Source organism: Triticum aestivum, chromosome 5B (assembly GCF_018294505.1).
Source record: "Triticum aestivum cultivar Chinese Spring chromosome 5B, IWGSC CS RefSeq v2.1, whole genome shotgun sequence".
NCBI classification, from domain to species: Eukaryota; Viridiplantae; Streptophyta; class Magnoliopsida; order Poales; family Poaceae; genus Triticum; species Triticum aestivum.
Genome location: NC_057807.1, coordinates 557,479,895 through 557,490,990, shown reverse-complemented (window position 1 = coordinate 557,490,990; position 11,096 = coordinate 557,479,895). Strand labels below are relative to the sequence as shown.

Below are 11,096 nucleotides of genomic sequence, written 5' to 3'. Positions count from 1 at the left end.
ACCCAAACCAAACAGAACGGGTTTCCATCTCAATCCAATAGAGACCAAACCTATAGAAACCAAATCAAAAGCCAATCCAAAAACTAAGTTTCAGTTCAAACTATTCCCAGGCTTAGTTCCAACGGTGAAAGCGGATCTTAACTCCGATATTCAACTCAAAAGTTATGATTTTTTTTTTGAAAAACAAAAACCTGAATTAAATGCATCCACATCTGTTCGCATGAGTAAAAATTGCACGTCCACAAGTAGGAAAAAGTTGCACATCAACTATCATATAGTTGCACATTGATTCCTACACAGTTGCACACAAAAAATTCATCAGAACATACCCATGCAAGATTTTGTTTTGAACAACAGTTGCAAGGGTTCCAACAGTGAAAACAGATATTAATTTCGACACACAGTTCAAAAGTTATGCCTTATTAAAATTTCTAAAATCTAAATTAAATGCGTTCCAGGGTTTCCTTGGTTTCCTGATATTACAACACATTATTAGTCCTGTTAGTAAATGAACACTAATGTAATAAGAAGGCTACTCATGCCTCACCCAGAAATTCATGCAACTGTCTTCATACAAACATCGTTCGAGTTGAGCTCTTAAAAGCCAAGACTGTCAAAAGATGATGTTACAACACATTATTAGTCCTGTTAGTAAATGAATACTAATGTAATAAAGAACCTAAGTAACTTCATGTCTGGGTCTGGTATCTGACGGTATCCAGGACACAATCAGAAGGATGATCGCTCTTCAAAATGCCTAGCCATCAGAACCAAAATCCATATCAGAAGAGCTATACTCATTCTTAAGTTCCGCAACAAGGTACCCCGGAAAACAGTTCCAGTCAGGCACCCGAATACAACACTCAAGCTCAACGGTGCTTATCCCTCGCACCCTTGACCTCATGGGTGAGCATCCTGGGAGCAATCGCCATCGCCATGAGCTCCTGGAAGAGGAGCTTACATGCGTACGGTATATGGACCTGTGCAAGAGAACATAAGACAGTATGATTACTAACTCTGGCAAAGCGAGACAAGGAAGATGGCTCGAGGGGCTGGCTATTTGGAAGCATAGTACTCTATCCGTGAAGACGTTTTTAAGACTAATTTAGACTGCAAAAACGCCTTATATTTTGGTACAGAGGTAGTATTTCTAGATAAGGTTTTCGCATTCAAGTAATATGAACCTAAGAAAAATAAAGTTCCTAGTAGTATTTCTAGATATGGTTTTCGCATTCAAGTAATATGAACTAAAGGGGGGATCAGAGCAAAATAAAGTTCCTACTTACCTGGACAATGTCAGTTTTGTTCTTGCAGCCTCTGCATTCGAAGGAATTCTTCTTGAGATTGGCAATGGCAATGAGTCCACACTTCTCACAAACATGCACTCTGTAAGCATCGCTCTGGTCAAATAACCTTTCCTTCAAGAAAAATGCAGCTCCATGAGCAATCATGCAATCCCTCTCCATTTCTCCAAAACGGAGACCACCATCACGTGAGCGCCCCTCTGCTGGCTGTCTGGTCAGTATCTGGACAGGACCACGACCTCTAGAGTGAATTTTGTCATCCACCATATGCTTAAGTCTCTGGTAGTAAGTTGGACCTAAGAAAATCATTGCAGTCAATTTTCTCCCAGTATGACCATTGTACATGGTCTCAAATCCACGCATCTGATAGCCACACTTGTGCAGTGCTTTACTGATATTATCCACCTGAAATGTAAGTTAAAAATTAATGAGTACACACATACTACATTGCAAGTTTAAGTTTAAATGCGAGTTAGACAAGAGGTTACAAACGCTATTAAAAGATCACATCAGGACATTGATATATTTTTCTTGAGAACAATTAGAGTAGAAGAACAATGAGTCCCCAAAAGATTACTCACAGTAACATCAGTGAAAGGAGTTGCATCTCCTTCCTTTCCCATGTGAGCCGCAACTTTACCCATAATACACTCAATCAGCTGGCCAATAGTCATACGGGATGGAATAGCATGTGGATTCACAATGATATCCGGTGTGATGCCTTCGATTGTCCATGGCATGTCCTCTTGTGTGTAAGTCATTCCAACAGTTCCCTTCTGACCATGCCTACTGCTGAACTTATCTCCTATTTGTGGTATGCGCACTGATCGCATTCTAACCTTGACAAATCTTAAACCATCAGCATTCGTTGTCAACAGAACCTGCAAACAAACTTACTTAGGAGCTGTTTGTTTGAAACTGAAAACACCACATAGAAACATAAAAGTGGTGGCAGAAAGCCAAAAACAAACAAACCTGATCCACCATCCCACTTTCACTGTGACGCAGAGAAGTACTATGATCACGCTTTGAGTATCTAGTAGCTTGCCCTTGAGCATCATCTTGTGGAATTGGAGATGTCTTCCCAATAATGACATCTTCCCCAGAGACCCTTGTTCCCTGATACATGAATTATCTATACATTATAGGCAATCAGCAGCACAATTGAGTGATAAAGATAAGCCTAGAGTAACAAGGCCTCTACTTACCGGTGGTGCAAGGCCATCATCATCTAATTTATCATAAGACCCATGGCGCATTCCCTACAAGGAAAAATACAAGAATGTTAGTTCATCAGATCTGCTTAGAGAAAATGCATGATGAATTATTCAAAAAATCACCATAGTGTTCTCCCTATTTGGACGACCAAATTCCTCTTTGACAAGAGTTCCCATCTTCTTTTCCTCATCTCTGCATATGGAATTTGAATTATTAGATTGGGCATTTGGGTAAATGAGTGGTGGCATGCTTACACTAGAATATGCTGAAATGCTAGCTGTACCTGTAAGAGCGGAAAAATAGTGATCTGAAGAACCCACGATCTATTGAAGATTGGTTCATAATAACCGAATCTTCTTGGTTATATCCAGAGTAGCATGCAATAGCAACAATTGCATTCTTCACAGAACACCAAAGCAAGATATTAATAATTACATAAAATGCAAAGATCCAGAATATGATTAAAAGAGCAAACAGAGTGCCCCAAGTTAAGATTGTTTACTTACAATGCCAGCTGGTAACTGCCTGAAGTGCAAATGCTCCATAGCACGAGTAGTAACAAGAGGCTTTTGTGGGTAGTACAGAACGTAGGCCAATGTGTCCTGAATCCAAATGGTGGGTGATGAAGGTTCAAACCAAGACCGACCATCAAACCAAGATACCAAGACAAATGGCACTCACCATTCTTAACTGATAGTTGGTAACATAGATTCCCATGGCTTGCTTTCCCATAGCAGACTGATATGTATTACGAGGTGACTGTAATCAAAGAAATGAATTAGACATGTTTAAAAACATATGCAGTGGATTAGCATTATGCAAGGGGATGAGTCACCTGGTTGTGATCAGGAAAAGGAATAATTGATGCGCACACACCAAGTATCAATGAAGGATGGATCTCACAGTGCGTATAAGTCTCAGAATATGCCTCCCCTGGATTATGCCTCGAAGTTTCAAGGTCCTGAAATTTTAATTTGTCGGCATTACTAGCAGAGCATGAATCTAGGATGAAGGAAAAGCCTCAGCATAAAGAAATGCGAATAGAACGAAGAAACAAAGATGTTTCATGTAAAGGAATGCCAATAGAATGGAGAACTTGGTCAGCCCACAACTGTTCAATCAGGTAGACTTCAAATGCAAACAGAACTTACACGTATAGTCATAGAGATCATAGTAGTTTCTTCCTCTTCAGTGTCTATGTACTCTATAAATCCTTTGGCAACCAAGTCATGCCAACCCTCATCAGGAGTCTCCTGGATGACCATACAGTAGGATAATATACAAGCATATGAGGAAAAAAAATACATGCATACCAATTCAAATTTGAATAAAAACTAGCATAAATTGAAGAATATCAGACCCTTTGCTGCAATGCTCGGATATGTTTCTTCTTAATTAGAAGCCTCTGGTTTTCAACGATAAACAGCGGGCGACTGCAACGCCCATAATCAGTATAGAGTCGAAGTTCTTTAAGACGAATATCACGAACAACACCAACTTCAGTGTTGACATCAATCTGAAATTAACAACATTCAGCATGTAATTTTGAGAGCTTGATCTCATTAAAAATCACATACCAGCAATTAAAGGCTTTCTTCTTAACATGTTCTATGCTAAAGAAATTCAAGATGTACATGTTTACCGTACATCTTGAAAATGATCTTTACTTTGGATAGTAGCAGATAACAAAGTTAGGGTTGCATATGAAAGGGCAACAAAATCACATCAGTTTTATTAATGGAGTGCCCCAAACTATTAAATATACAAATTATGCAGATAATATATGTTTTTTCAATACTCATATCCATTCTGCTACAATGCCAGCAGCTTTTAGCATGAAACAGGAGAAGCAGGGTGCAAACCTGTCTTCTTAAACGACGAAGGGTCTTCACCAATAGGTCAGGATTCCTATGAATTCCAACCCAACAACCATTGACAAATATTTTAGCAGCTTGAGGAATGACTGCCGGTGATATCTCCTGTTAAAAAAGAATCAAGAACCAAATCAGTGACTGTTGTAACTGGTAAATGACACGAAACTTTAACCTTGGGTAAGATAAGCAAATGAAAATGCATGCGCACACATTGAGAAGGCGAAACAAACCTCAAAATTTTCTGTGCCCCACTCTTCCAAAAATTCCAAAATAGGATTTGCGGCAGAACCAACAGTGATATAAACCATCAAGGCAAGATTTTTAACCAAGCCACAAGCCTGAATAAAGGTGTATAGAATATAAACCATTGACCAACTCCTTTGACAAAAGAGAATTTTAAAATGTGAATAACTTACCTGTCCTTCAGGTGTTTCAGCAGGGCACATCATTCCCCAATGAGAATTATGCAATTGGCGGGGTTTTGCCAGTTTCCCTGTTAATAAGATATTAAGATCAATAACCCTAAGGCGATCAAATTTCAATGGGGAAGTAATGTATGATACAATTTGAGCAATATCAACCTTCACGCCCAATGGGAGAGTTCAACCTCCGAAGATGTGATAATGTAGAAGCATACGTAAGACGATTAAGCACCTTGGTGTCAAAAGAAGAAGAAATATTAAGAACACATATTGGAACGTTCGTTCGCTAAACCAAAAACCAAATTGTAGTAAAGCATACACGTGAATGAGACATGAAAATGTACACACCTGAGACACACCGGCTCTTGTGCCAGCTTGGTTAGCCTGTCCCCAGTTTCCAGTAGCAAGGGAATACTTCAATCCACTAGTAATGGTTTTAGCTTTAATAGCAAATTGCAAATTGACTTCCTTCCCATTATCGACACACTGGGTTCAACAGAAACAGCAGTTAGCAATTATCAGGACTGAGAAAGAGACAGAGCATGGTCATTGAAACAAGGGAGAAACCTTCTGAACATATGACCTCACATCCCTCGTCAATTTCCTGAAAAGCTGATTTTGAAAGGAAGAACATAATTAAGCTCCCAGCTGAAGAAAAAAGAAGATATAAACACACTCAAATTTGCTGGCATATTGTAACAAACCATTCTGAACAGTCCTCCAAGCAATGGACCTGCAAGGTCAAGCCTTTTGTTGCCGTAATGATCTCTGTCATCTTCAGCTCTTCGACCAAGAGCGCACATCAACAGGCGGTGAATAATATACCTGCATAGTGAGGTAGGAAATTAGCTTATCTGCTTTGTAACAAGCTGTATCATAGAATGCAAACTTTTTGATTGACAACAGACTAATGTGCAGTACGGAACACATACCCAAAGTAGTATGCCTTTTTAGTTTCACAGAATTCGCCTACACCAACATGGGGCAGCATTTCCTTTTGAAGTATCTCTTTTGCATACCTAAGTTAAGGAGGTCAGTACTAAAAAGAAATTTACTCTTCTAGCAAAAAATGTAGAGACATACTTTATTCTTTTTTCTCGAGTTACACCAACTGTAGCACCACGCTTTCCAATGTAGTCCAGAGCAACCTACAGATAAGGCTTGTCAAAGCTTTACCCATGAAATAATATCAATGTAGCAACTTATATAACTACTTAAGTTCCAACCGAAGCTCAATTTAAGATGTGCCCTAGGCCCTAGCAAGCAAGAACAATTTAGTTTCATGACATAAATTCAAGTAGATGTGATATCAATGCAAGTAATAAAGAACAATTTAGTTTCACTTATCAATAGCTCAAGGAATACCTGCTGATTTTGAATGACAAAAGCTTCCTCCAAAGATGGGCGCAGCAATTCCATCATTTGTGTATCGGAGAAATCGTAGCATATGTGCTCCAGTATATCTTTGTCAGCAACAAATCCTAGTGCTCTAAACACAATGATGATGGGAATATCTGCACGAATGTAGGGCAGAGTAGCACGGATATATTGACCAGATGAACCCTGCAACATAGGAAACACTTCATAGCGTCAAGATCCTAACATTAGTTCAACTCATTGCATTCCCACATATGTATGCCATGTAAGAAGGCAACCCTAGACTGATACACATGCATCTGTGACGAACTATTTGCAAGGCTTCAGTAAGTTACTGACCCCTTTCGCGCCTGCTCGGGAAAGCATCCGAACAAACATGCTACTAGCAGGTCTGTTCTGGTTCTCTGCCATTGAACGGACTTCACCCACATATGCAAACTTATTTGGTTGCCTCTTCTTAAACACATAGACATGGTTGGTGCTCATCTTCTCCTGGGCAATGAGAACCTTTTCACTACCATTGATTACAAAATATCCTCCTTGGTCATAAGGGCACTCTCCAAGTTCTGTGAGATCCTTTTCAGATTGTTGAAACAGTGTGCAGTAACTAGAACGCAACATGATTGGAACCTGCAACAGGCAAAACAGTTGAAAATCAAAGAATACAAACAGCGCATACTACAAGCATGTGTCAAGTTGTTAGCCACAACACCTTTCCAATGAAGACTTTCGGATACTCCGCAGTTTCTGTAACCTCTTCACAGTCATGTCCTTTCTTTACAACTCTGTATGATACATCTACATAAAGTGGTGCTGAGTATGTCAGATTCCTGAGCCTTGCTGATTTGGGGAATAAGGTAGCAGTCTCTCCGTCAGCTTCAGTCATCATTGGTTTGCTCAGATAGATTTGACCAAAGCTGATCTTGTGGAGTGTCTATAGAAGAATCAATACCATCGTAAGTGATAGCTCAAGGAAAATGGCGAAAATAATAAGAAGAAAGCATGGTTTAAACTGAAAGGGCATTAGCAAGTGTGCACATGGTAGCATTAGCAACATTCAGAATTTGCCATGAACTCACAGAGGGTCTATGTGTGTGTTTTCTCTGTTAAGTAACAGAAATACGTCTACACCATTGTTGGCATGCACTTCTATCCTAGAGGATGTGAACGTGCTCATGTAAGGCTTATAGCTCATGAAAACAAAACAAAAAAAGTTGGACTCTGATCATGCCAGCCAGAAACAACATTCATCTTCAGAACTTGTGGGGCAGTTCATTCCCTGTTACCATCGTGGATATATTCACTTATACTGCTTAAAGCTTAACAGCACCCACATCAACGGTGTAGTTCTTGTTCGCATAGGCAGGCCATTTTGTTAAGATAACAGCCAGTGAGAACACTTGAAATATACATTGTTCAGTGGACGGCATAGTCTGGCAACACAATGACTAGAACAACAATGACCAGCCAGTTCTTCACATTTTTAAGGAAAAAGGAATTTGCCCCAGCTCCATTTCAGTTTCTAACCTTCAGCATAAATATATCTTTATTTCACTTGTAACATTTCTTCTATGGAGTATAGAAGAACCGAGGTGCCTTCTCACAACCAGTGTTAAAAAGGTCCTGAAAGTTTGTGATTACATATTTAATAAATTAATTAGTTGGCTTCAACTCTATTATAACAACACAATAATTACATATTTCTGGATTTCCCAGTACAATTTCATCAGTTTACACTGATGAAAACAGGCAAAATAACAGAAATCATCTTGACAGTCAAAACCCTGAGACAGATACCCATGAGAAATAACTGAAACTAGCCAACAAGCATGTCTGCAAAACTCATTCTAAGCATTCCTAGTGCCACACTCTGAAATTCAAGCTTTAGCACCTATCCGAAAGGGAGCTTGCAAAGGGAGGTCTCATCTGAATCACAGCCAAGCAATTCCACCCTTCAGAATCAAAATTCAATCCAACCACCACCATCACGGTTTTTTTTTGTTGCTTAATCATTGTCAAAATTCTCAGACCCCCACCATAAACACCAGCAAGCAGCTGAATACTCCCGCAAAACCCTAGCTGGCCATCTATTTGAGCAGCGCCCCATCTAATCTGAGACCCGCCCGTCACCAGCTACTCATACCAAGGCCGCCAAACCCTAACCGGCCAAGTTAAGAGCGAAAATTAAGCCATATTTGGTATGGTCGGGAGGGCAACCTCGGCGAACTCGGCCTGGCGGCCGGGGTTGTGCTGCGACTCGGGGCGGATCTCGATGTCGGCCGACTCGTCGACGATCTCCTGCATGGTGTTCTGGATGAACTCGTCGAAGGAGTCGAGCTGCTGGCGCACGAGGCCCTTCTCCTCGAAGTAGGCGGAGATGACGGCCCAGGCGTCCTCCTGGGTAATCTCCTCCTCGTCCCGCGCCTCCTCCTCCTCATCCTCCCCGTCCCCGCCGCCGGCGTATCCCCCCTCGACCTCCTCCTCGGCTCCGTACCCCCGGTGCTGGAGGTGCTGGTGCCCTCCCATATCCATCTCCATCCCCTCCTCATATTCGTCGTCCTCCATCGCCGGAGCGAGCCGCAACCCTAGCGGCGCTCGGGGATGGGGTGGGTGTGTCGGCTCACCGCCGCTCGCGAGTGGAGGAGGGGAGATGGGGGAGGGGCGGAAGCAGGAAGTGAGGAATTGGGGGCGCTCCGCCGATCTGGTTCGGTCTATATTGGGGGCGCAGGGGAGGTCGGTTTCAGTGTTTGTGCGCCGGGCCTACTTAGGCCTCGTTTAGTGACGATGGAAAGTGGGCCTGATGCGTATTAGTAACAGACCAGTACCATGTAAAAGGGCCGGATATACCCTAAAAAATGTTAAAGGGCCGGCGACAATAAAAATAATATTATATATAAAAGAAACTAATAAAATGATATAAAATGGCACTACCTCTTCTCTAAACTTATATAAGGCGTTTTTGCAGTTCTACATTATACTACTAGTTTACAGAGTGAGTAAAAAGCATATGCTGACAATATATACTTAGTTCTTAGTTTCAGTCAATTGTTACTATGTTAGTCAATGAAGTCAGTCTGTTTGCTAAAAGGAAAAGGATAATTTCATGTTCCCAAAATGAAAACTCTCATGCTACAACTATAATCGTATATGAGCTTTCCCTGTAAATGATGTCGTACTAATTTACACTTGCTACTTAACTTTCTTTTTTTTTTGCGAATACACTTGCTACTTAACTTGGATGCATTATATCCTATTTGATGTGGACACCCGGAGAAGTTACAGTGCTACAAGTCTCTGTGATGAATATTTGTGAAGATGAAGATACTGCCAAAGTGCTCTTTTGATCCCAAGATCACATGCTCTATGATGAACAGCGAAATTCTTAAAATAGTAAAAAGATGAATGTTTTAACTTCCTATAATTTTTTTGTGATGAAATGACATTCGTGGAGGTCCGGTGAAAAAAAGCAATGCTTCCAACAATACTCTTGTCAAAGCATCAATTTTTTTCGGACATCCACAAATGTTATTTTGCCACAAAAGTTTGCAGGCAGTTAAAACATTCATCAGTGTTATAAAAAACAGAATATTTTGTGTTTTTACTATTCTAGATTTAGTGTTCATCAGAAAGGATGTGAGCTCAGGTTCAAAAACTCCATATACAACCCATTAACGGTGGCGCAAAGGGCGCCTCCTGGTGATGTCCACCTGTCTCTTTTACTGTGTGAGGTGAAAAAAAGAAACCCGAAGAAGAGGAAAAAAGAGAAACGGATCGCCCTGGTTCCCGTTCACCACCGCCCGGATTCCTCTCCCTCTCCCTCGGCGGCCGCCGCCACCACTCACTGGTGCCCTCCCAACAGCCTGCACCCCAGCCCCTCTCTTCTCCGTTCACCTTATCCCCACCACCGGCGAGCTCCTCTCCTCACCCTCGCTCCAGATTGAGCAGCAGGTCTGGATCCACGGTCACGGCGGCGCGAGTGCACCCCGTGGGATCGCTTCTGTTCCCCCCTCTCGAGCGGATCGGCTGATAAGGCGGAGTGGTCGGAGGTGGTGGACCGGTGGAGGCGAGGTATGTGTCATGGCGTTTCGGTGGCGGCGTAGCACGACTTCCTTCCGCTGCATCCGACGACCTACGAGATGGCAGTGGTGGTAGGCTGCTGGCACCGGAGACGCTGGATCCACATTTACCTCGACGCCGGCAAGTTAGCCAGCGGCGAAAGCCTCTCTGTGTTCCTCGCGGTGGCCCGATGGATATACGCAAGATGACCCCTTCGCCCCCTGTCAGTGTCAAAACTGGCGGATCTCGGGTAGGGGGTCCCGATCTGTGTGTCTTAGGCTGATGGTAATAGGAAGCAAGGGACACAATGTTTACCCAGGTTCGGGCCCTCTCGATGGAGGTAAAACCCTACTTCCTGCTTGATTAATATTGAAGATATGAGTAGTACGAGAGTAGATCTACCACGAGATCGTAGAGGCTAAACCCTAGAAGCTAGCCTATGATGGTATGATTGTAATTGTGATCGGCCTTTTAAGGACCAACCTCTTCGGTTTATATAGACACCGGAGAGGGCTAGGGTTTACACGGAGTTGGTTACAAGGAAGGAAATATAATATCCGGATCACCAAGCTTGTCTTCCACGCAAAGGAGAGTCCCATCCGGATACGGGCCGGAGTCTTGAGTCTTGTATCTTCACGCTCCAATAGTCTGGACGATGCATATAGTCCGGTTGTCCGGATATCCCCTAATCCAGGACTCCCTTAGTAGCCCCTAAACCAGGCTTCAATGATGATGAGTCCGGCGTGCAGTCTTGTTTTCGGCATTGCAAGGCGGGTTCCTCCTTCCGAATACTCCAAGGTTATCATCGAACACGTGGACCGTGTCCGGATATGCAAAAATGATCT

The 11,096-nt window shown here is 42.3% G+C and overlaps 1 protein-coding gene across 1 annotated transcript; it reads right to left on the bottom strand.

Moving 5' to 3' along the window:
- Nucleotides 1-521: 521 nt before the first annotated feature.
- LOC123113196 (DNA-directed RNA polymerase II subunit RPB2) lies at nt 522-8,875 on the bottom strand. Its single transcript, XM_044534367.1, has 25 exons — nt 8,413-8,875; nt 6,908-7,129; nt 6,535-6,825; nt 6,184-6,381; nt 5,902-5,966; nt 5,751-5,837; nt 5,523-5,643; nt 5,386-5,430; nt 5,167-5,304; nt 4,978-5,050; nt 4,813-4,889; nt 4,627-4,734; nt 4,385-4,501; nt 3,883-4,038; nt 3,674-3,775; nt 3,358-3,483; nt 3,204-3,281; nt 3,029-3,124; nt 2,806-2,921; nt 2,645-2,714; nt 2,513-2,566; nt 2,280-2,423; nt 1,886-2,185; nt 1,287-1,709; nt 522-980 (listed from the first exon to the last, which is right to left on the bottom strand). The coding sequence occupies exons 1-25, from the start codon at nt 8,758-8,760 to the stop codon at nt 870-872; spliced, it is 3,666 nt and encodes a 1,221-aa protein (XP_044390302.1). The 5' UTR covers nt 8,761-8,875; the 3' UTR covers nt 522-869.
- Nucleotides 8,876-11,096: the final 2,221 nt, after the last annotated feature.